The sequence below is a fragment of the Nannospalax galili genome, unplaced genomic scaffold (genome assembly GCF_000622305.1).
Source record: "Nannospalax galili isolate Female #2095 unplaced genomic scaffold, S.galili_v1.0 scaffold870, whole genome shotgun sequence".
Lineage (NCBI taxonomy): Eukaryota > Metazoa > Chordata > Mammalia > Rodentia > Spalacidae > Nannospalax > Nannospalax galili.
The window spans coordinates 179,080-204,002 of record NW_008329130.1 but is presented as its reverse complement, the minus strand read 5'-3'; the positions used below and the strand labels follow the sequence as shown (position 1 = coordinate 204,002).

Genomic DNA, 24,923 nt, shown 5'->3' with positions numbered 1-24,923 from the left:
GCACACACCTTTAATCCCAGCACTTGGGAGGCAGAGCCAGGTGGATCTTTGTGAGTTCAAGGCCAGCCTGGTCTACATAGCAAGTTCCAGGACAGCTGGGGCTACAGAGAGACTCTGTCTCAAAAAGACCCCCCCCCCAAAAAAAACAGGAGGTATTATTCCAGTGCAGAAACAGTGGGATAGAGTTCCCACATCACCCAGGGAAGGTGACTGTGACCTAGACTCCCTGACTCTTGACCCCCCGAACAACAAACCAATACACACTGAACTGTACTCTCTGCAAGGCGGGCTGCTGTGTGCCTTCCTGAAGCTAGAATGAAGACTTAGGTTTCCCCTTGGAGACGGAGTGAGTTGGAGCTAAGTACAAACCGTTTGCATTCTCTGGGCAGACTGGAAGGCTCACTGTGGGGCATCGAAAATAGGAAATGTAATCTCATTGCCGGAATTTGTGCATTCCCCGGGAGGTGTCTGCCCCGCAGATCCAGGCCTTTCAAGTCTTCACTGTGCAGCCCCGAGGGGCCCCTCTGTCTTTCTGTTTTTCCCTACTGTGTCTGTCACTCCACCCCACCTCCTACTCTGCCACTCTCTTGCTTCTCTCCTTCCATGGCCCTGCCTCTGTTACCCTACTTGCCTTCTCCTTCTCCCTCACTTTCTCTGGACTGACAGAAGTCTGGTCTTCCCGACTGACCGGCTAATTGAAGCGGAATGCTCCGGAGAATGTCAGTGGGAACCACGGCATCAGTCAGCCCGCTCTGGCATCAATAGCTGCCTCCTCCCTCTGCCTGGTGTCTAACTGGATAAGGCATCTCCCTCCATCAGAGACAAGGGACAGGCCATCTTGGGGAGGCCGAAGGTGGCCTCTAGGCCACCCTGCGGGAGTCCTCACATCTTGACAAGGCAGATGCCCAGCCCCTGCCTGTGCCCAGAAATCTGACGTTGCTGGAGCTGCATATTAAGTGATCTAAGCCTGACAAACAGTAGCTGCAGCTGCAGCGGCAGCCTCCAGGGAGGGGGTAGGGAGCTACCGAGGGCTCTGTGGCAGGCCCCTAGCCCTGTCACAGTCCCCTGGGCGATGGCTGAGCATGTTACAGTCCCCAGAGTGGAGCAAAGGAATCTCGCTGTGTGACAGACACCACTTAATATACTACACAGACTGCAAAATAGTACTCCCACCTCTGACCTCGAAATCCCCTGACGTAGGAATGGCTGCCTCCATTTTGTAGAAAATGACTCTGCAGTTCAGAGAGGCTCCCTGATTCCAGAGATCATGTTCTTTCCCTTCCACCCTGATACCACTTGAAGGTGCTTGATAAGTAATATGCAAGTTCTAAAGTCAGAGAACATAGCAAAGATTAGGAAATCACGTAGCCAGAAATCTTCCTTGGCTAGCTGTTACACCGAAGAAATGTTTTTTCTATTGCAATTGGCCTACAGCTCTTTAATTAATTAATTATTTATTAATTATTTAATATGTATGGCTGTTTTGCCTGCATGTATATATGTGCACTGCCTGCTGAGGCCAGCAGAGGATGGCAGATTCCCTGGAGTTTACACACTGTTGTGAGTCACCATGTGGATGCTGGGAATGGAACACAAGTCCTGTGCAAGAGCAACCAGTGCTAAGCACTGAGCTACCCAGCCATCTCTCCAGCCCCGCCCCCACCCCCAGCTTTCTTTTCTTTACTTTCTCTGGACTGACAGCAGTCTGGTCTTCCCGACTGACCGGCTTACTTACTACTGCTGGCTGTAATGGGGCATAATACATTTTTTCTGGTTTGGTGCCTGTGTTGTGTTCAGTAGAGCCAATGCAGGTTTGACGCCATCTCACTGTAATGGGCATCTGGTTGCGAGGGGGCGGGGCTGGTACCCCGAGGGAGCACCGTGTCCTCCTCTCTCAGGATGCTGACCCCTTTCCCTCTCTCCCAGGCTATGGACTCGGAGGATGACCCCCTGCTCCAGGACGTGTGGCTAGAAGAGGAGCAGGAGGAGGAGGGCTGTAGGGGGTCCCAGCAGCCGGGCCCGCGGCCCCACAGGGGACAGTGCTGCTGGCGGCGCTGGGCTCTGCCCTCCTGGCCCCCGGCCTCGGGGTTCTGGAGCACCCTGGGCTGGGCCTTCACCAACCCGTGCTGTGCCGGGCTGGTGCTCTTCCTGGGCTGCAGCATCCCCGTAGCACTGTCGGCCTTCATGTTCCTGTGCTACCCGCCCCTGGACATCGACATCTCCTACAACGCCTTCGAGATCCGCAACCACGAGGCGTCGCAGCGCTTCGACGCCCTGGCCCTGGCTCTCAAGTCGCAGTTCGGTTCTTGGGGGCGCAACCGGCGCGACCTGGCTGACTTCACCTCCGAGACGCTGCAGCGCCTCATTTCCGAGCAACTGCAGCAGCTGCACCTGGGAAACCGCTCGCGACCCGCAGCCCGAGCCCCACGCGCGGCCCCTGGGGCCCCTGTAGCCCCCACTGCCGCTCCAAGCCCGGCAGCCAATCAGAGCAGGCGCCGACGCCGCGAGGCCCCGCCCCCCGCCGCCACCATAGCCAATCAGAGCCGGGCCCGCAGGGGCACCTCGCGCTGGGATTACTCCCGCACTTACCTGAGTGCCAACACCCAGACGCATGCGCACTGGCGCATCGAGCTCATCTTCCTGGCACGCGGCGATGCGGAGCGCAACATTTTCACCAGCGAGCGGCTAGTCACAATCCACGAGATCGAGCGCAAGATCATGGACCACCCGGGCTTCCGTGAGTTCTGCTGGAAGCCCCACGAGGTGCTCAAGGACCTGCCACTGGGTTCCTACTCCTACTGCTCCCCGCCCAGCTCGCTCATGACCTACTTCTTCCCCACTGAGAGGGGCGGCAAGATCTACTATGATGGCATGGGCCAGGACCTGGCGGACATCCGGGGTGAGCAGGTCCCCTGGGTCTGGATGAAGTGACAGGAGGCAAGGACAGGGTCTTGAGGACAGGGTGGCAGGGGAGGAGGTGAGGCCGGGATTGGGTGTGAGGTGAGAGGCAGAGGCGGGGCAGGCTGGCTTGAGTGCCCACTAGAATTGTGAGGCTTAGATGAAGTCTAGAGGACAGAAAGCATGGAGTGGGGTTGGGGGTTGGTGGCTAGAAGGGACCTGGAAGAAAGAGAAAAATAGGAGAGGGGGACTTGAGAAAGGATAGGGCCTCAGCCAGAGAGTGATTACAGCCAGGCTTAGGTGGGAGATTGGGTCTTTCTTGTAAGAGATGACATGGCAGGGTGGAACATCAGGATGTGGGGCTAGAACGCGAGTAGAAGATTGGGTTACAGGAATCCAGACTGAATCTTGGAATTGGGTTGGGGTTCCAGGCGGAGGAGCTGCATGCCTGGGAAGCTGTAGGTTCTTTTAAACAGGTTGTGCTAAAGGGCGGGATGGTGAGGAGGGCAGGTCGGAGCTGCCCACTGAGCCCTTTGGGTTCCCCTGTCCCCTGCAGGCTCCCTAGAGCTGGCCATGACTCACCCCGAGTTCTACTGGTATGTGGATGAGGGCCTCTCGGTGGACAATATGAAGAGTTCCCTTCTGCGCAGTGAGATCCTGTTTGGAGCACCACTTCCCAACTACTACTCAGTAGATGACCGCTGGGAAGAGCAGCGGGCCAAGTTTCAGAGCTTTGTGGTCACTTACGTGGCCATGCTGGCCAAGCAGTCTACTAGGTAGGAAGTCCAGCCAGTGCCCGTGGGAGCTGGCCCCTGTGCGTCCTGGGTGTAGTCCAGCTGGATGTGCCTCTTCTTCATAAGCCCCAGGTCACTTTTCTCATTCCTTTTCCCCCAGGAAGTCTTTATTCCCAAATCCAGGCAGAGCCAAGCACATCCTTCTGTTCCTCTTTTCTTGATCGGTGCTAATGGTTAGTGAACATGACAGCTTTCAGGGAGGGAGATAATTCCAGAACTCTCGCCCTAGAGGGCTTGGGTATTGATTTTTTTCTCCCAGGATGGTGCTAGCGATCTCTCTGGAAAGATGATTGGCCATGAAGGAAGCAGCTCCTTTCTGCCTCTGATACCCAAGGAGTCAGTGGGCAAATGACTTCATTTCTCTGGGTGTCAGTGTCCCACTTGTTAGATGGGGCCTGTGATTCCTGTTACCCTGGTCATTAAGAAGAGGTAAGCTTGGGGCTAGAAAGATGGCTCAGTTACTAAGTGCCTGCCACATAAGCCTAAGGACCTGAGTTCAGATCTCCAGGCACGACGGCATGTGTCCATAATCCCAGCACTGGGTAAAGACAGGCAGATCCCTGGAGTTCATTGGCCAGCCAGCCTAGCTGAATCAGTGAGCTCCAGGAATAATGAGACTCTGTCTCCAAAAATAAACTGGAGACACCTGATACATTTCAACTTACACACACACACACACACACACACACGAGCATATACATATGCCACACAAACAGAGATGGGCTAATAAATATAGAGGTGTATAGGATGGTGGGTCTGAGAAGACAGCTGGGCTCCTTTTCTTTCAGGGCAGGGCAGCAATCTTGCTATGTAATGCCTCCTGTGTCTTCCCAGTCCCCATCCCTGCTGACAGGCCAAGCACAGGAAGGCTCCTGCCTGAATACCCTGGTTCCCTCCATTGTTCATCTGTTGTACTGAGTGACCTCTATAGTAATCAGAGCTGGAGTTTATTGACCACTTAACACTGTTCTGGGTCCTTTTTATACTCAGTCTCACACTGACCCAGTGTGGCAGGCACTATTCTGATGGTCTCTGCTTTACAGATGAGGAAACTGCTGACCAAAGTTTTAATGCTCACCATCAATGGGATGTGCTTCCCATGAAGGCTTTCTTGTCTAGAACACCCACCCTGTGTGTCTATAAGAGCCAACGCACTAGGAGCCATCCCATGGCCTACTTCGTCTATGAAGATCCAGCTTTGTCTGTTACAGTGCATTGTGATATCTCTGGGGTCACCGCCCACTTACCTCATTGAGTAGTTCTGAGAGTTTCAGTGACCATTCTCACCTCTCCCAACTGTGCTTTCATCATGGCACCTGCCACTCTGTATTTTAGTAACTCCAAGTGCAGTCTTTAAATCAACTTAAGCATCATCTGTGGGATTATTAGGTCTGCAGACTCTCAAGCCCTTTCCTAGACCTGTGACATTTCCAGGTGATTTGTGTACTCTATAAAGCTTAAGAAAGTGGGGGCTGGAGATATGGCTCAGTCAGTAAAGTGCTCACCGTGTAAGTATGAGGATATGAGTTCAATCCCCAGAACCCATATAAAAAAAAAAAAAAGAGGTGTGGCCTTGTGATGTCAACACTGGGGAGGTAGAGACAGTGGGACCCCTGGGGCTCACTGGCCAGCAAGCCTAGCCAAATTGGCAAGCTCCAGGTGAAAGTGGGAGACGCTGTCTCAAAAAATAAGGTAGAGGGGCCAGATAGATGATTTAGTGGTTAAGAGTGTTGCTCTTCCAGAGGACCTGAGTTTGGTTCCCAACACAGCTTACCTGTAACTCCAGCTCCAGGGGATCCAGCATGCCCTCTTCTGGCCTCAGTGAGCGTCTGTACTCATGTGCACATGCACACATACACATAAATAAAAACTAAAAGATAGAGAGTGGCAGAGGAAGACATTTGTGGGTTGATCTCTGGCCTCCACACACATGCATACACATGCACATACATACATATACACAGGAGTTTAAGGGGCCAACAAGATGGCTCAGTGGAACCTGCTGCCAAGCCTGATGACCTGAGTTAGAATCTCTGGAACTCACATGGTGGAAGGAAAGAGCTGACTCTTACAAGTCAACTTCTATTATCTTTTGACTACACACACACACGCACTTTCAAGAAAGATCTTGTTTGAGAACTGGGAATCTTTCTGGCTCACTTCTGTAAGCCTACCCCCAACACAGGGCCAGGCTCTGGTAAGGAGTAATTTGAGGAATGAGTGGCTGAATGGATGAATGAAGGAAAGCCGGCTGAGGAAGGGCTCTTCAGTACTTCAGACAGCACAACACGTCCTCTGATGAACTGTTCAGCTAGTACGTTTTTCCCTACAAAGTAACTGATCCTCCCCTCCGTTCCCCCCATCCCCGTTCCCTCTCCTTTCCCCTCTGTTCCTCCTCTTTTTCCCCTTCTCTTCCCCTTCCATTCCCCATCCATTTCTAGCAGTAAGTGGCAGCCGGGGGCCCCACAGACTTTACTGCAACGCTTTCTTTTGGATTCACAAAATCCTTTTTATTATTGTATTATTCGTGACCCAAGAGATGAAACACGCGCCTTGACTTAATAGAGAACTACACAAACCGCCACTTTCATGGCTTCCTGGATAACGCTGCATCTGAGAACACTTCCACAGCACTGACTGTTCTCCGGGCCCCTTGTGGTTTTGCAGCATGTGTTTTAATTGTGTATACATTTTAAACCCCGCAGCCCCTTCCATCTCGTGGAGATCTGCGTTCATTTCTGTTTATTCGCATACTTACCGTTCCTGTTGCTCTCCATTACGTTCTGAGGCTTCCTGTTTTCCTCTGGGACTGTTTTCCTTGTGTCTAAAGAACTCTCTTTAGTATTCTTTGAGTGCAGGTTTGTGGTGATAAAATCCTCTGTTTTGTTTACTTAGAAAACATTTTCATTTTGCTTTCATCTTGAAATCTACTTTGCTTGTTCCAAATTGGCAGTTATGGGTTGGCTTGTTTGTTTGATTTTAAGTATGTTAAAGATGCTGTTCCATTGTCTCTGGCTTCCATCATTTTTTGTGGAGAAGTCAGCTGAAAATCTTTGTTGTTGCTGCTTTTCACTGGGGGGTGGGGTGTATTCCACAGAGTGCATAAGTGTGCAGAAGTCAGAGGACAACTTGTGGGGTTGGATTTTCTCCTTCCATCTGGTGGGCCCTGGGGATTGAACTCAGGTTGTCAGGCTTGGCAGCAAGCACCTTTACCCACTGAGATACCTTGCCAGCTCTTTAAAAATGATTGTTTTGCCGGGCATCGTGGCTCACGCCTTTAATCCCAGCACTCAGGAGGCAGAGGCAGGTGGATCTCTGTGAGTTCAAGGCCAGCCTGGTCTACATAGAGAGTTCCAGGTCAGCTGGGGCTACAGGGAGACCCTGTCTCAAAAAAAGACAAAAAAAGGGATTGTTTTTCTCTGTCTTAAATTTCTATTTATTTTTTATTGTCTACTAGTCTCACTGTGAGGTGTATGGGTGTCGTGCTGTTTTGTGGGATTTTGTTGTGTTTTGTTTTTTTAAATTTGTTCTGCTTGGACCACAGAGCTTTAATTTGTAGGCCAATGACTGAAATTGGTTTTAGGAACTTACAGTTATCTCTTCAGATATTTCTTCTGCCTGGTTCTCTGTACCCTCTCTTCTATTATTACTTTTTTATTTTAATCCTGTGGGGAGAGGATATGTGCGTGCCATGGGGTGTGTATGTGGAGGTCAGAGGCCAACTTGCAAGAATTGGTTCTCTCCTTCCACCATGTGGGTCCTAGGAATCAAATCATCCGGCTTGATGTCAAGTGCCTTTACCCTCTGGGTCATCTTACTGGCCCATTTATGGGCTCACAATGTTGTCTTTTCACCGAGTGCTGTCTGTCTTCCATGTTCTTTCCCTATTCTTTTCACTCTGTGCTTGTATAGATGACACAGTTCACTAATCGTTTTTCAGTTGTGTCTGATCTGCCATTTGATGTCTGTTGGGTTTTGAATGTTCATGTTTTTCTGTTGAGAATTTCTGTTGGATTCTTTTTATAGATCTACGTTACTGTTGAAATTCTGGTTTAATTTTTTTGTCCATAGTTTCTGCTGTTCTTAAATATAGTCATTGTATTTTAATTTTAAAGTTTTTATTAGCTGAATTTCAATATATGGGCAATTTATGAATTTGTTTCTGGTTTCTGTTCTTTTACTTGGTTTGGGGTCGTGTGGTCATGTCTGTGGGCAGCCTGGTAAATCTTCATTATATAATGAATATTTTGTGTAAAATCACAAAGGGTCCAAATGATGTTTTCTCTACCTACAGTTTATCCTTTCCTCTCCTAGTCAGTGGCATGAATGGTCTCCTTCAGCAGTCAGTGACTGCAGTCAGCCTCCTACCCCCCTAAAAAGTCTCAGCTGACCTCTAGTTGGCCTGGGTTCTCCTGGTCAATTTCAGCTGGGTGGGAGCCTGACATCTCTTCCTCAGATGGCGCCAAACTCTTAATTTTTGTCTACCAGAGATGGAAACAAACACACCTCCACCCAGCTTTTCCTGAGTCTTTCTGCTCAGGTTTTTTTTTTTTTTTTTTTTTTTAGCCTGGTGACATGCACTCCCTGTCCTCAGCAGAAGTGCTGAAGGAAAACTGGCCAGTGCTTGCCTGGCTCCCAGGACTCTGCCCAAAGCTCTTCTCACTTTTCTGACCCCCTACCAAGAGGTTCAACCTTCTGCCTGTGTTTGGAAGCAGCAGGTGTCTCCAGGGTAAGCGCAGTCATGCCAGACCTGGGCACCTTTCCTAGGCTCTTCCTCTCCACTCTCGGCCCCTAGTTCAAGACTTCAGCAACTCTCTGCTGTTATCAGGCAGATGATCTCTGAACATTATCTCACCTTTTAGGACAGTTAGTCCTCTGTATCCTTAGATTCTACTTCTGTGAAATAGACCCACCATTGATTGAAAATATTCAGGAAAAGATTGTGTTGGTGCCAAATATGTATAGACCTTCTTTTCTTCACCACTGTTCCCTAAGCAATACAGTATAACAAAGATTTACACAGCACTTCATTTGTAGTAAGTATTATAAGTGATCTGGAGAGAAAGGTATGCACAAATTCTATGTCATTTTATACAGGGGAGTTGAGCATCCACGGATTTGGGTATTGAAGAGGGGTCTGGAACGAGTCCCGCAGGAATCCAGAGGGGCCGCCGTAGTTGTAGGCAAGGAAGCTGGTCTTCTGTAATGTCTGGGAGTAAATGTTTGGACCTTTATCTTTTTATAAGCAGGAACTAAAATAAGACCGTGAACATAGTGGATACTCTGTAAACGCTACACAATATACACAGTGACTGATTAATGTTCATCTTTCTTACTCAAAGAAAAACGATCTATAGAATTCATCAAAGTATATAAGCTTCTTGGCTTCTATGTGTCCTGTGTGATGTGGTGGGGGAGGGGACCACCCAGCTTAATTGGGATGTAACTGGCACACAACTAACTGCACAAACTTAACATTTTAAATTTGAATAGTCCTAACACACCTATGCACCATCAAGATAGTGAACATCACCACCCACAGTATGATGTTTCCTTATGTCCCATGATAACCAGCCCATCTTGCAGCCTGCCTCTCAACCAACCCCCAGCTTAGCTACCACTTTCCATTTTCTATCATCCTGTATAAGCATTCATTTTCTATAGTTTTGTATAGATAGTATCATATAGTGTGTTCTCTTTTGATTGGCCCTGTCCATTCCATCTAGCTAATTTGAATTGTATCCATGTTGTACATCAGTAACTTATTTTTTAATCCTGTCCCACTGTATGAAGATACCACGTTTGCCCTTCCATTGATGAACGTTTGGATTATTTGCAGGTTTAACCATTACAGAGAAAGCTGCAGTGGACATTTATGTACAAGTCTTTGTGTGGACAAATACTTTCTTTGTCTTAGATAAATACCTAATAGCAAAATGACCAGGAAAGAGTTTAACTTGAGACTGCCAAAGTTTTCCAAATTGGTTGTACCATTTTATGACCCCACCAGTGGTGTACAAGAATTCTAGTTCTTCTTGGTGCGGGTAGCATAAAAAAATCAGCATGCTAAATATTTTAAAGATATATTTATTTTTATTTTATGTATATGAGTGTTTTGCCCGCATGTGTGTATGTGCACCATGTACATGCCTGGTGCCCATGGAGGCCAGAAGAAGTCGTAAGATCCACCATTGGGTACTGAGAACCAAATCTAGCTCTTCTGAAAGAACAGAAAGTGTTCCTAATCGCTGAGCTCCTCATTTTTTTTTTAAAAAAAAGACAAGCATATGTGGCTATTTAATAGCTGTGTAGTGGTAATCTCATGTCTTTGGATTGTGTGTCCCTACTGACTAGTGGTGTTGGACATCTTTCCATTTACTCATATTTTAAAAATGGGAGGACTTGTTTTCCCTCGGGTTTTGAGTCTTCGGGGTCTTTGGATTCCACTGCTTTGGACCTGTGGTAAGACCGAGCCTTGTGATGGAAGCATATGGCAGAGAGTGCCGCTCACCGCACAGTGCTGCGGACTGAAGAGGGTAGAGGATCATGAGCTCATCCATCTAGCGTCTGTGGTGAACTCTATGCAGATCTGGAGCTCATTTTATGTTGGTTTTTTTTATTTCACACTGTGATGTTCATTTTTAGTTGCTTTTTGTGTATGGTACAAAACATGGGTTGAGGTTTATTATTTTTGTGGGGGTATCTGTTTATTCCAACATCATTTTTTTTTTTGAAAAGCCTATTCTTTCTTCGTTGAATTGCCTTTGCACCTTGGATAAAAATTCATTATCTGTGTATGTGTGGATCTGTTTCTGGACTTTGTATTCTGTTCCATTGATGTAAGTCTCTGCACATCAGGACTACACCATCTTAATTACCTTAGCTTCATAGCTTTATGCCAAGTTTTTTTTTCCTTCAGTGCTGGGCATTGAACCCAGGACCTTGCACATACTGGACGGGCACTTCCTGTACAGTGCTCAACGGATGCCATGGGTGTAGACGCCATGGTCTTTTTTATCTCTTAAGATTTTATTTTTGTGTTTAAGTTAGATTTGCATACATCTGCCCATGTGAGTTCAGTGCCTGCAGAAGCTAGAAGAGGGTTTTGGATTCCCTGGGAGCTGGAGATACAGGCAGTTGTAAGTCACCTGACGCGGGTGCTGGAAAAACAGGAAGTGCTCTTAGCCACTGAGCATCTCTGCAGCCTCCACAGTCTTATTCCTGATAGAACTGTGCAGATTATACAGATTTTTTTGTAGGTGTTTTTTTTTTTTTCCAGGTTGAGAAAGTGCTGTTCTGTTCATAATCTGCCTGATAGAACTGTGCAGATTATACAGATTTTTTTGTAGGTGTTTTTTTTTTCCAGGTTGAGAAAGTGCTGTTCTGTTCATAATCTACTGGTATTTCTGTCATGAATGTTAGAACTTTTCTTTTTCTTTTTTCAATCTGGAGAGATGATCATAGTTTCTTTTCTTTTAACATGGTAAATCACATCCATGAACTTTTTGTTTGGGGAATGTACCCCCCAGGCGCGCCGTACTGTCTTTATGATGTCGTGTTAGGCCCTGTTTATATTCTGGTTTTTGGTAGAATATGTTCTGTATTTTTCTTGTAATAGCTGTCTTCTTTTGATATCAGAGTAATGCTGGCCTCGTAGAATAAGCAGGGAACTGTAATCTCTTCAGTTTACTGACCTTTGCATAGAACTGATATTATTTCTCAAATGTTTGGCAGAGTTTTCCAGCGAAACTGCCTGGGTCAGGAGTTGTCTTTATGTGAAGGTTTTTTTGCTGTTTTTCAGACAGAGTCTCACTAGATAGCTCTAGCTGGCCTGGAACTCTCTATGTAGATCAGGCTGACCTCAAACTCACAGAGTTCTTCTGCCTGCCTCTGCCTCTCAAGTACTGGGATTAAAGGCATGTGCCACCATACCTGGATTTATGGGATGAGTTTAAAATACAAATAGAATTTTTAAAATATTATTTATTATATGTATGAGTGTTTTGCCTCTGTAATACCAAGCGAGATGCACAGAGGAATGCCACATAGTGATGGTCAAATTAGGAGTCCTTTATTAATAGCCAGTGGTCAGAGAGAGTGCTAATGTCCAAAAGAATTCTTAACCCTGAGGAGAAGCAGGATAGGGTTTGTAAAGCTTAAAACCACAGTTACATCATGCCAGAGGCAAAGCCAATAGCCATAGTTACATCAGATCACCATATTTACACCAGATCAGGGGCAGGTCAGTTAACAAAGATATTTTCAGTTAACAATAAGTTGTGGTTAGGAAAAAAGAAGTTTCTCAGAATGCAGAAACAATGGGCTCTATGGAGACGCAGATATAGGTGGGTGGAAGGGCCTGCCATCTGGACATACTGCCTGGCTACCTGTAAGTTTCCCAGTACTGTAGAAACAGTGTAGTCCCTGAAACTGCCTGCATGAGGTGTTCTTGCCTGGCTGGCTGCCGTGGGAATGGCTGGGCAAAAACACAGGGTAAAGCAACAGTCAGCTGGAGCAAAGTAGAGTCAGTTTTGCCATTTCACCTCCACATATGTATGTCCACTGTGTGTGCAGTTGGATCTCCTGGAACTGGAGTTAGAGATGGTTGTGAGCTGCCATGTGGGTGCTGGGAGCTGAACCCAAGCCCTCTGAAAGAGCAGAAAATGCTCTTAACCGCTGAGCCCTCTCTCTAGCCCCAAATCCAATTTTTAAGATATGTCTAAGTTATTTTTAAGACTGTTTCTTCTTGAGTGAGCTTTGGTGGCTTGAGTCCTTCATGCAATTTGTTTCATTTATACTCAGACTTGTTGTTACAAAGTTGTTCAAAATATTCCCTTATTCTCATTGGAATACCTGTAAAACTGTAGTGATATCATCTCTCTCAGGACATGTCCTCCCCACCCTCCACCATGATCTCTCTGGCTGGAGGCTTATCAATCTTATTGATCTTCTTAAAGAACTACCTTTTAGTTTAATTGATTTCCTCTATTTTTTTTTGCTTCATTGATTTCTGCTTGAATCTTGTCTTCTGATTACATTTAATTTTCTCATGTTTTTTACTGTCTTAAACCAGAAGCTAAAATCTTTGATGAGAAACATTTCTTCTTTTCTACTGTAAGTGGTTAGTGACATAAAATTAGGGAAGAAAATTTCAGGACAAATATCAGGGATATAAATTATGTAAATACATACATCTTAATTTTTTTTACAGTTATGTATTTGGGGGGTGTGCATGCCACAGCCTGCATGTGCAGGTCAGAGAACAACTCGAGGAAGTGCACTCTCTCCTTCCTCCACGTGGATCCCGGGGATGGAACTCAGGTTATCAGACTTGGTAGCAAGTACTTTTACTTGCTGACTCATCTCAACAGCCCATGTGTGTTTTTACTCAACTAAAAATACTCTCCAATTTCCCTACCATGTATTTAGAAGTGTGTTGTTTAGTTTCCAAATATTTGGGAATTTTTCAGATGTCTATTTTTCCCTATCATCTTAAAATTTAATTTCATGCTGGGTGTGGTGGTGCACGCCTTTAATCCCAGCACTCAGAGGCAGAGGCAGGTGGATCTCTGTGAGTTCAAGGCCAGCCTGGTCTACATAGTGAGTTCCAGGCCAGCTGGGGCTACAGGGAGACCCTATCTGAAAAAGACCCCAAAATTTTTTAATTTCATGTGGTCAGAGAATATAGGATGTATGACTAAGTCCCTTTATATTTATGGAGTTAGAGTAGTTACTTTTTGGTTGCTGTGATAAAATACTATGACCAAAAACAACCTAAGGAAGGGTTTATCTTGTTTTACAGTTCCAGAGGGCTACATGTCCATAATGGTGGGGGAGGCAGGGCTGCAGGAGCCGGAAGATGAGAGAGCACATCTCAACCACACACAGGAAGGGGGGGAGGAGAGAGAGAGAGAGAGAGAGAGAGAGAGAGAATGAGAACAGGAAATGGGCAAGGCTAGGGACCCTCAAAACCCACCCCCAGCTAACACAGCGGCACCAACTGGGAGCCATGTATCCAGTCACATGAACCTGCAGGGGACAGTTCTCACCAAATCCACATCAGAAGTCTTGTTCTACTCACATGTTATGGTCTTGCTAAATATTCCCTGTGCACTTGAAAAGATCGTATCCTCCCGTCATTTGGTAAAGTGGTCTATTAGCAGTAATTAGATCAAGTCGGTTGGCTGTGTTGTTCAAGTGTTTTATGTTCTTACTGATTTTATGTAATTGTTCCACCAATGATTACAAGAATGCTATCAGAGTGTTCAACCATAATTGTGGATTTATCTATTTTCGGCTTTTGTTTCACGAATTCTAATCTATTAGGTTCACAGACAGTTAGGATTGTTGTATTCTGCTGATGAATTGACCCATGTATCATTTTGAAATCACCTTTTTAAACACCTGGTAATATTCGTCCTGAAATTTCCATCCCTTGACTTTTAATCCATTTGTCTATTTAAAATGGGTTTCTTGGAAGCATCTTAGTCTTCATTTTTTCATTTATTATTTTTATTTTTTATGTGTATGAGTGTATTGCCTGTGTATATGTAAGTGCACTTATGTCATGCAATGCTCGTGGACGTCAGAAGGGGACATCAGATCCCCTGGAACTAGAGTTACAGATGGTTGTTAACTGCCATGTGGTGCTGGGAATTGAAACCAGGTCCTCTGCAAGAGCAGCCAGTGCTCTTTACTGCTGAGCCATCTCTCCAGCCCCGAGACTCTTGTGTTTTAATTGATGTGTTTAAGCCACTTAAATTGATGGAGTTGTTAATGTGGCTAGATAACAAATCTCGTATTTAATTTGTCCATTTGTTTAATGTTCTTCCTTTCCCCTCCTGATTTCTTTTGGATGAATTATTATGTTTCTATTTTAATCTCTTTTTTGCTCTTCATTTTTTTATTATATATGTGTTTGTGTATATGTGTGTGCATGTATGTATGCACATGAGTATGGGTACTCACAGAATCCAGAAGAGGAAACTAGATTCCCTGGAGCTGGAGTTATAGGCAGCTGTGAGCTGCCTAACATGGGTGCTGAGAACTAAACTCGGGTCCTCTGCAGGAGCAGAACAGCCTCTTAACCACGGAGCCATCTTGCCAGCTGTTTTTGGTTTTGGTTTTGTTCTTTTTTTTTGCTCTTTACCCATAATTCTTAGTGGTTGTCTTGGGATCTACAGCTTAACTCTTTAAATTATCAGTATGTCTTTGAGTGATGTGGTACTATGTAATACATAACTCCACATAGTGACAGCCTCCACCCTCCACATGCCTCCGCTGCTGTGGTCCACGTTCTGTTATGAACCCCACACTGCCTTATTGTTCCTAAGTGGTCAGTTTTCTTTTATAGAGATAAGAACATTTCATATCTTGCTCATGACAGTTCCGTTCCCAGTGCTCTCTATTCTTTGGTGTAGATCCGTGTTCCCACGTGTCTTTCTCCTGTCGGAGGAACTCCCTTTCACATCTTCTGTAGTGTGGGCATGCTAGAGATTATTTCAGGCCTTGTATATCTTGAGAAATCTTTGTTAATTCTGGGTTGACTTTCTCCCCTAGTATCCGAGTATTAGTATTCTCCTCTCCTGCGTTGTTTCTAATGAGAAATCTGCTTAAATCCTCTTTATTCCTCAGAATGTAATGTTCTTTAAATATAGTTTTAAAAGATTTATTTTTAATTATGTCTGTGTTTGTAGGTGTTGTGCAGATGAGCGCAGTGTGTTCAAAGGCCAGAAAAGGGTGTCAGACCCCCTGGAACTGGAGCTACAGGTGGTTGTCGAGTTGCCCCACATGAGTGCTGGGAACTGAACTCGGCTCTTCTGCAAGATAGCCAGTGCTCCTAACCCCTGAGCCGTGTCTCCAGCCCAGTGATGTCTTTTTTATCTCATTTGGCGTTCAAGATTTTCTCTTGGTCAGAATTTCCAAGCAATTTGATTACGACGTACGTTGTTGTCTGTTTTGTTGTTTAGTCTTTGGAGCTCAAGCTTGTTGGATCAATGGATTCACAGTTTTCATCAACTTGAAAATTTTTCAACCTCTCTGGAGAATCCAATAACTGATGTACTCTGCGCTGAGTATGGTACGGCTGTCGAGGCAGTCAGCCAAGGCAGCCGCGGGGTCCTTTGATGCCTCATCTCTCGAGGACTGACAGCCCTTGTGGTCTGGTGTAGAGTCCCGTTTCATGTGTTTTCTTGTATTTTGGGGGTTCTAGTGGGAAGGTCAGTCTAAAGGCTATGCTGTTGTTCCATCTCAACCAAAAGTGCCACTCTTGTTTGTATTTTAAAAACATAGTTTTGGTCCTGGAGAGATGGCTCAGTGGTTAAGAGCGCTGGCTGCTCTTCCAGAGGACCCAAGGTCAGTTCCCCACACCCACATCAAGTGGCTCACTACCAACTGCAGCTCCAGATCCAGGGACTCTGATGCCCTTTTTCAGCTTGTACAAGTATCCACACATACATAGCATGCACACAGTCACACGTACGTACACAAAAATAAAATAAACATAAATCTTTAAAAAAAAAACAAAACAAAACATGGGCCTCCAGAGGACCCAAGGTCAGTTCCCCACACCCACATCAAGTGGCTCACTACCAACTGCAGCTCCAGATCCAGGGACTCTGATGCCCTTTTTCAGCTTGTACAGGTATCCACACATACATGGCATGCACACAGTCACACATACGTACACAAAAATAAAATAAACATAAATCTTTAAAAAAAAACAAAACAAAACCCACATAATTTGGTATGGTGGTGCACCTTTAATCCCAGTTCTTGGGAGGCGGAGGTAGATAGGCCTCTGTGAGCTCAAGGCCAGCCTGGTCTACATAATGAATTCTAGACCAGCCAGAACTACATAGTGAAACTCTGTCTGCAAAAAATAAAAACAAATAAAACAGTTTGGGACTGGGGAGATGGCTTAGTGGTTAAAGAGCTAGTCATGCAAGTGTGGGAGCTGGAGTTCAGATGCCCAGAAGCCACATGCATGCCAAGTGTGTGTGGCAGCCCACCTGTAATTCCAGGGCTCAGAAGATGTAGTTGGATACCTAAAGCGAGCTAGTTAACCAGGCTAGCTATCAGAGAACTTTGGGTTTTGTTAAGAGACCGCCTCAGTGAATACGGTGAAAGAGTGATCAGGGAAGACTACATGAGCTTCGGGCCTTGACCTGTGTGAGTGCACGCACACACTGCCCCCAACACACACACAGGTGTACCTGCACACAGACCCACATGTGCCCACAAACATGTGACTAGGCATACATACCCCGCCACCACCACACACATATCACATACACACTCCAAAGGTCTTGAGAGGGGCTTTTTAGAGCCCCTTGGAAGCCAGGCTTGGTGTCTCTGGAAAAGTCCTCTAGAGAGAGAGAAAAAACACATAGTTTGATCAGCCTGGCTGGTTTTCTTGAGAAAAATAACTTGTACTGAGCACACACTGAGTTATCTAGAAGTTAGTTTGACTTCAGATTTTGCTGTAGACAGTTAAGAATCAGAAGATGGCAGAGGAGCTGGCTGCTGCTGGTTATTATTATCTATATTATCTATATAGAACGTCCGTACTTCTCAATGGAATCACCTGGGGGATTTTTTTTTTAAACTCTTCATCAACTCCACCCAAGAAATTCTGATTTAATTGGTCTGGCATCTGGCCAAGACACCAGAACTTTCGAAAGCCCTGGTGACTTTAATGAGCAGCCTAGGTAAAGAGCCGCTGACATGACAGCTCAGGTCCTTGTGTCCACAGCCATCTTCAATCCCTGTCCCCTCTGTCCTCTCTCTACTCCCTCACAGCAAAGTTCAGGTCCTATATGGGGGGACCGACCTCTTTGACTATGAGGTACGCAGGACCTTCAACAACGACATGCTCCTGGCCTTCATCAGTAGCAGCTGCATCGCCGCCCTGGTCTACATACTCACCTCCTGCTCAGGTACGGTGTCTCACAAGGCCCATGTGAGCCAGCCCTTTTCTCCAGCATGTGTTCCTGCCTACTCAAGAAAATGGGAAGGCCAGGCATGGTGGCCTTTAATCCTAGCACTCGGGAGGCAGAGGCAGGAGGATATCTGTGAGATTGAGGCCAGCCTGGTCTACATAGTGAGTTCCAGGTCAGCTGGGGCTACAGGGAGACCCTGTCTCCAAAAAAGAATGCCAGGATAGCCTGGAATTCAGCATCAGGGCTGCACTTGCACAGTGCTCAGAGGCCATCCTGGAACCCCAGGCAGGCAGGCAGAGGTCCAGAGGCAGATGGGCTATCCTTGAGAGCCTGACTCACAATTCACAGTTTGACCTCTCTTGCCCTTTGATCATCTTTCTCCCATGATAGCCTCATGTTGGGGAATCTAGGATATTTTTAGACTCTGTTATGGATTATTCAAGAGCCTGCCTTCTTTCCCATGTCAGCTGCCCTTCTGTCCCCAACGTCCCTCCCCTCCTCCACCTCCTCACCAGCACTAGCTGTCTCTTATTGCTGCCTGTGTACAGTAGCCAAGTGCTGTTGCCCAAGTGAGCAGACAGTAATGCCTTGAAAGCTGGACCAGGCATGCAGTCATCCACACACAAATATTAATTGGGTACCAGCTGTGTACCTGCTGCTCTGAAATGCCAGGTCCCAGTTGTGAGCCTGGCACGGTTCCTACACTGTGGAACTTCTGGTCCCCGAGGGTGACACACAATACAAAATGATCATGGTTCTCTACTAGTATGTGAGGTTGGTAGGATCTGGAAGAGGGCCCGTGGGCAACCTGACCTCAGATGTTTTCATCTGCCACCCAGGCCTCCTGCCCAGCCTCTTCTTTGGGCATGGAGGGCTGAGAAATGAACCTGTACCTGGCTGGAAACAGACAGACAGGTGGAGGGTCCCGGGCTGGGGGCCAAGGTCAGAGTCACTGAAGGGGTCCGCCCTTCTCTCCTCGCCCACCCAGTGTTCCTGTCCTTCTTCGGGATTGCCAGTATTGGTCTCAGCTGCCTGGTGGCACTCTTCCTCTACCACGTGGTCTTTGGCATCCAGTACTTGGGCATCCTCAACGGCGTGGCCGCCTTTGTGATTGTAGGCATTGGTGAGCTACCTCCCTGCCCATAACAGGAGCCTCCTACTTGGGAGTTCTGTCCCTTCCCCCATAAGGGTCTTCTCCCCAGACACTAAGCCCAGCTTCCAAGGGACTCTCTAAAGCCCTTTCTATGCCTTGGAGAATGGGAGTTAGGGTATGAGTCATGGTCAGAAAGAGCAAGAAAGTGTGCTAAGATGGGGACACTGGAAGCTAGGTGTTGGAGGATGAGCCAGGGAGCATGGTGGATGTGGCTTGGAGACAGCAGGTGGGACCAGGTAGTCTGGTGAGTGGCGTTTGGAGACAGTAGGTAGAGGTAAGGAGTCTGGTTGGGCGAGGGGAGTGGAGTAGCATGGTGGGTGAGACTTGGAGACTCTGGATGAGGCCAACCAGTTTGGTGGGTGGGACTTGGAGGTTCAGTGGGTGGGGACAAGGAGTCTTGTGGGTGAGGCTTGACCTCAAAGTAGAGTCAATCAGATAAGCTTTCGTAGAGCCCAAGCTGAGAAGTTGGACTCTCCCAGACACCTGCCCTCAGTCACCCAGAAGAGGGAGCCAGAGCTGAGCTAACCTGTGGCAGGGCCTCCCTTCTGTAGGTGTGGACGACGTCTTTGTGTTCATCAACACCTACCGCCAGGCCACCCACCTGGAAGACCCACAGCTGCGGATGATCCATACCATCCAGACCGCAGGCAAGGCCACCTTCTTCACCTCACTGACCACAGCTGCCGCCTATGCAGCCAACATCTTCTCCCAGGTGGGAGCCTGCCCCTCCGTCCCCATCTTGGCTTCCCACCCATTCACACATGGCTGACTCCCCCTCCCTGCTCTTCCCGGCCACCCCACCCGCGACCACAGACCTTCACCTCAGGGTCCTTGCTGTGACTCATCACCCACTCCAAACCCAACATGTACATCATAAAGATTACATCAGTACAAAGCATTTCTTACTGGTGCTTGTGAATAGTCACCCTACTTCTGCCCCAGGAGCTGACAGTTCCCAAAGCTCTCTCACAGCTGATCTTTATAAACCTAAACAAAGGTATAGTCACCACCTCTGTTTTCCTAGTACAGAAACTGGGGTCCAGACAGGTAAAATTACTTTTTCAGGGTCACACAGCTGATAAATGGTGAGCCCGACACAAGTCTCCTCACCCCTGGCCCCAGTTCTGCCCCTGCCACTTCATACCCTCACACAGACTCCCTGTCTCTGCCCATGCTCCTGAGTGGGGCTTTATGCTCCTAGGAGCTGGGTACAGAAAGAATCTGAAAGACATGTCTTTGAGAGACTTTTGACTATGACCAAGTAGCACATAAACCTCTCTGGGCCTCAGTTCTCTCATTGTGGGTAATTTCAGAGCTGATCTGAGCAGATGTTGTTGAAGAGGTTTCACAAACCACAAGCTGGCCTGTTGGTTGGTGAAGGTTTCTTCTGACCACCATAGGCAGGTCCCTGTGCAATCTCTGTCCCTGGATTCCTTGCTTCCATAGTGGGGTAGCACTAGCCTGCAGCCTGGTCCTAGGGACCTTCCTCCTCACTAGCCTGCAGCCTGGTCCTAGGGACCTTCCTCCTCACTAGCCTGCAGCCTGGTCCTAGGGACCTTCCTCCTCACTAGCCTGCAGCCTGGTCCTAGGGACCTTCCTCCTCACTAGCCTGCAGCCTGGTCCTAGGGAATGTGCCTTCACTTTGGTAAGTGAGGCTTACCCAAGGCTTGAGGCTAGCAAGCAATTGACCCTGGGCCAGGTGCTGTTCCCAGCTGGCTCCAGGCAGACCAAAGCCTCTGCCCTAGGGTGGAGCAAACGCTTCCTCCTCTGCTGTGTCCAGCACTGGCCCTGGTTTCTGGCATCCTTGGGCCCAGTGTCCTGCAGCCAAGCTGCCTCCTGCCCCAGTCTGGAGCCACCCAGATTCCTGGGTGCCTCTGGCCACAGGGGCACCCAAGCCTGACCAGTACCTCCTCTTCTGATTTCTTGGTTGCAGATCCCAGCTGTACATGACTTTGGCCTGTTCATGTCTCTCATCGTGACCTGCTGCTGGCTGGCGGTGCTGTTCACCATGCCTGCAGCCCTGGGCCTCTGGAGCCTCTACATGGCACCACTGGAAAGCTCCTGCCAGAGCAGGTGAGCAGCCTGTGCCCTCCACAGGCTGAGTAGCCACCTCACCCAGCCCTCTCCCCTGTAGCCCTCTGGGGTTCCCCCATGTTGGTCCTGGGCCAGGCAGCAGATAGGGAAGGAGCAGTTCCTGTCCAGCCGCCTGTGGACAGAAGGTGGGCACACTACACATCTGTGACACTACCGTTCCCTGGGACCTCTGTCTTCTTCTTGTGCCTAATGAAGAAACAAGGGTTTGGGGGCATCAGGCAGCATTCTCAAAGTCACTCATTTAGTAGGAAACAGAGCTGGGATTTTTAATCCAACAACTCCAGGCCCCTGGTCCCCATGGTAATATCCTAGCTTCTTACCTTGGTGGAAACAGTCTTAGAGAAGAATGAGCCCAGATTTGCTACTGGAGGTCAAGGCTTGGGTCTCGTGGGCTTAGTGGTTGGGATGTAGTCGGGGGAGTAGTCAAGTGGAGTCAGGCCTGGGGGTTGCCTGGAACAGGAGTACTGAGCAGGCAGCTCTGGGTCTCTGGGCTTGGGGTAGGTATGCATTGGTAGGGCTTGGGAGCCCAGAGTGATGGTCAGCTAATTGTGGTGGGCTGGAGGGGCTGCAAGAGGAGGGAGCCTGGCAAAGAGCTCAGCCTGGATTTGGGCGGATCCCTCGGCTCTCCCACGCTCACCCTCTCTCTTCAGGGCTGCTGTATGTGATGGTACGTGTTGAGCACTGCACGAGGTGGCCCTGGCTGAGGCCCTGCTCACGGCACTGGGGACATTCAGATTCACTATCTGTCTGACAGTTTCATGGTGCAGAGGCAATGCCTTGGAGAAAGGAGGCCTTTAATAGTCTCTGAAAGATCCCAGCCTGGGCTTGCCTTCCCAGTCCTCACCTGGATGCAGTAGTCTTTCCAGAAGGTCAGCCCTCCCATGCCAGGGCTGCTCTGGAACCTTAGGCAGGTCACTCAGCCTCTCTGCCTCTCAGTTTCTCCATCCATAAAGTGAGGGGAGGCGCCACTGGGAGGACTAAGAGCACCTTTGCAGGGCGGGTAGATGGCTGCATTAAAGCACAGGCTGTGGCCACTAGGATAAGCCTAATCTCCATTCACTCCAGCTGAAACTTTAGCCTCACGGCCACTCCCTCAGTGCTGCCCTGCCTGCTGGCTTGTGTCAGATCCCCTGGGTCACACAGCAGAAGAGAAATGGTTCCCTGCTCTGGCTACCGCAATGTGTGGGCCTCTGGGTGTCCCACCATCCCCTCTCCGTGGGTGATGCCTGCCGTCACCCTTTGTCCCCCACCTCCACACCCTACGAGTCTTCTGGTACCTGAGAGTAGATGGCTCTAGAAGGAACTCCAAGCATGGTTCCTGAAGTCAGTGGTGCCTGTCCTTAGTGAGACAGGCAGTGTTATGTTACCTGGACTCATGAGATTGCCCTGGCCTTGCTCCATCTTCCCTGGGTACTGTGACCCTCAGCCTCACACCTGTCTCCTGCCCTCTATAGTTGCCATCAGAAGTGTGGTCGCAAGAGCTCCTTGCACTTCCCTGGGGACCTATTTGCAGCTCCAGAGCGGGCTGGGGGTGGCCCTGCCCAGGGCCCCCTGCCCTACCTGGACGATGACATCCCCTTGCTGAACGTTGAAGACGAACCAGGTGAGAGCTGACAGGCCTGGCTAGGGCTGGCTCCAGGGGCGGCTTAAGGACAGGCTGGTTCCAAAGGGGTGTGTGTGGGTCAGGTGGCTTGTGGGGACCTTAACCCAGGATTTGGGCTTCCCAGCTAGGGTGTGGGCCAGGATATGCTGTGGCCCAGGCTTTAACCGGCCACTTCTCTGCCTGGCAGTGTCACTGGAGCTGGGAGATGTGTCACTGGTGTCTGTGCCCCCTGAGGGTCTGCAGCCTGCCCCTGATGGGGGCAGCCGGGGGCAGCTTCTTGCCCAACTACAAGAGCTACTACACCACTGGGTCCTGTGGGCTGCTGTCAAGAGCCGCTGGGTAATCGTGGGTGAGTACACAGCATTCCTGTCCTACAACCGCCTCACAGCTCTACCCTCCTAGGTGTCAAGGCAGACTCTCCCAGAGCACAGGCTATAGGAACTGGCAGCCCACTCCCCCAGGAGAAGTGGACTCAGACCTGGGCAGGACCTCCTCTCTACCTCTTCCTCTTCCTGTGTAGGCCACACCTCGGCCTCCTCAGTCACTGTTTATGAGTTGCTGCATGCCAGGCTCACACTGGGCAGGAGAGCAAAGTGCTCATGCTTGGGCTGGGGAGTAGGCCAGCCTGGCTGAGTTTGAACCTAGTTCTGCCATATGCTATCTCTGGCCTTGGCTGTGCCAGCCCAGCCTGATGCTCGAGTTTCTGCTCTAAAATGAGGGGGGTAACAGTGCTTAACAGTGTCCAGTGTAGTCTGGGTATAGCTCAGTGGTAGATTGCCACTTAGCACTGGGTTTTATCTCCTGAGCACCAAGAAGAAAAGAAAGTGTTTAGTAAGAAAGGCAGCTGTGTGATGCGTTTATGAAAGTCTTAGCCCAGTGCGGGCATGCAGTGCTCAGTACACATGAGGCTCCATCACCATCTTCAATGGCTTATCAGAGCTGTTGCTAACAAACAGAGGTGCTAGCTCTGGGAGAACTGTCACGTGCTCTGAGACACTGGCTGACCCTCATGGAGGAGTGGCAACTTGTAGCTTACGGTCAGACCCCAGAGACTCCACATATGATAGGCCTAGTCCTGCCCCCCTCACTAAGAGTAGCACTGCCAGGGCGGGGTACCCACCTGGAACTGGCATCCTAACAAGGCATCTTCTTCACAGGACTCTTTGCCTCCATCCTCATCCTGTCCCTGGTGTTTGCCAGCCGGCTCCGCCCTGCCAGCCGGGCCCCCCTGCTCTTCCGCCCCGACACCAACATCCAGGTACTGTTGGACCTCAAATACAACCTAAGCGCTGAGGGCATCTCCTGCATTACCTGCTCAGGTGAGATCCTTGCTGACTTGGCCTGCCCTCTGTGGTTTCTGAACCTCCCAGTGTTTACCTGAGAGGTGTAAGATCTCAGAAAGATCCAGTGAGCAAGAGAGAAAGGCTCCTGAGCTCAGTCCATGTTCAGACCCAGGGACCGCTGTTACAATAGTAGAAACGAGCCGTTGTGGGGGAGGATAGGGTGTGCTGGGGCATGAATGGCCTAGGAGGATGCCGTAGATACTTGAAGATTGAGATTCATCAGGGGAGGAAAGGAGTAGGCCAGATTCAGAGGAGAAGAAAGTCAGGACAGGACGGGATGGAGGTGGGGACGGTGGAAGGTGATGGTCACAGACTGGGATGGTGGTGGTGATGGTGGGAGGTGAGGGAATGGCCAGTGATGAAGAAGAACAGGGCCAAGTCTGAGAAGATGACCAGGAACTGAGGCCAGCCAGGTGTGCTGACAGGAGTAGGCTCTAAGGGGAGCCGATTGGGCGTGGGCAGGAAGCCTGCACCAACTCTGGAGACATGTAGGAGCTGAGGGGTCACAAGGTTAAGGAGTGAATTGATTTCCATAGGAGGGGAGGGGTGGCTTTCAGGCTGTCTGGTCTAGACTCTCACCTGACAGCAGGGAGCCGGGGATCAGGGCAGGGGTGGGCAGGTGTCACACCACTCTGCCAGAGTAGGTAGGCGCTAAATGAGAGAATGCTTAAGTGAGCCAAGCTGCTCGCAGGAGAGGAGCCCTGGCCGCCACTGCTGCTGTAATTACCTTCACTTAATCGGCAGTGTTCCCATTAACCCAGCCTTCCCCTTGGTCGTGGCATGAGCCGAATGCATGATAGCCAACTGGTGCTCTGACAGGTACCCAGAGCCTTGTACCTCATAGCCAGCTCCAGCCTGGTTCCCAGGCACCCTCCACGGCACAGAACTGCACTCCATCTTCACCCCCCCCCAGGGGGACCCTCCTGCCTGGTCCCTGTCACCTCCATTTCCCATCTGGACAAACCCCAGAGCAGTCACCTGGAGGACAGCCACCTCAGCCCTGCACCTGTGACCTCTCTGAACACCTCCATATTTTTTTTTCTTTTTTCTCTCTCTTTTTTTTTTTTTTTTGGGGACAGGGTCTCCCTTTAGTCCCAG

At 48.8% G+C, this 24,923-nt stretch overlaps 1 protein-coding gene across 2 annotated transcripts in view; it reads left to right on the top strand.

Annotated features, from left to right (window-relative positions):
* The window catches only part of Disp3 (dispatched RND transporter family member 3), a 65,937-nt gene that overhangs the window by 26,134 nt on the left and 14,880 nt on the right, over positions 1-24,923 (top strand). For both annotated transcript variants that reach the window (XM_017797730.1, XM_008831595.1), the window contains exons 2-10: positions 1,927-2,899; positions 3,455-3,674; positions 17,493-17,629; positions 18,621-18,755; positions 19,337-19,497; positions 20,719-20,858; positions 22,334-22,482; positions 22,670-22,831; positions 23,640-23,801. In XM_017797730.1, coding sequence (XP_017653219.1) covers positions 1,930-2,899; positions 3,455-3,674; positions 17,493-17,629; positions 18,621-18,755; positions 19,337-19,497; positions 20,719-20,858; positions 22,334-22,482; positions 22,670-22,831; positions 23,640-23,801 — 2,236 coding nt within the window. In that variant the 5' untranslated portion in view covers positions 1,927-1,929. The remainder of the gene's footprint in view (positions 1-1,926; positions 2,900-3,454; positions 3,675-17,492; positions 17,630-18,620; positions 18,756-19,336; positions 19,498-20,718; positions 20,859-22,333; positions 22,483-22,669; positions 22,832-23,639; positions 23,802-24,923) is intronic.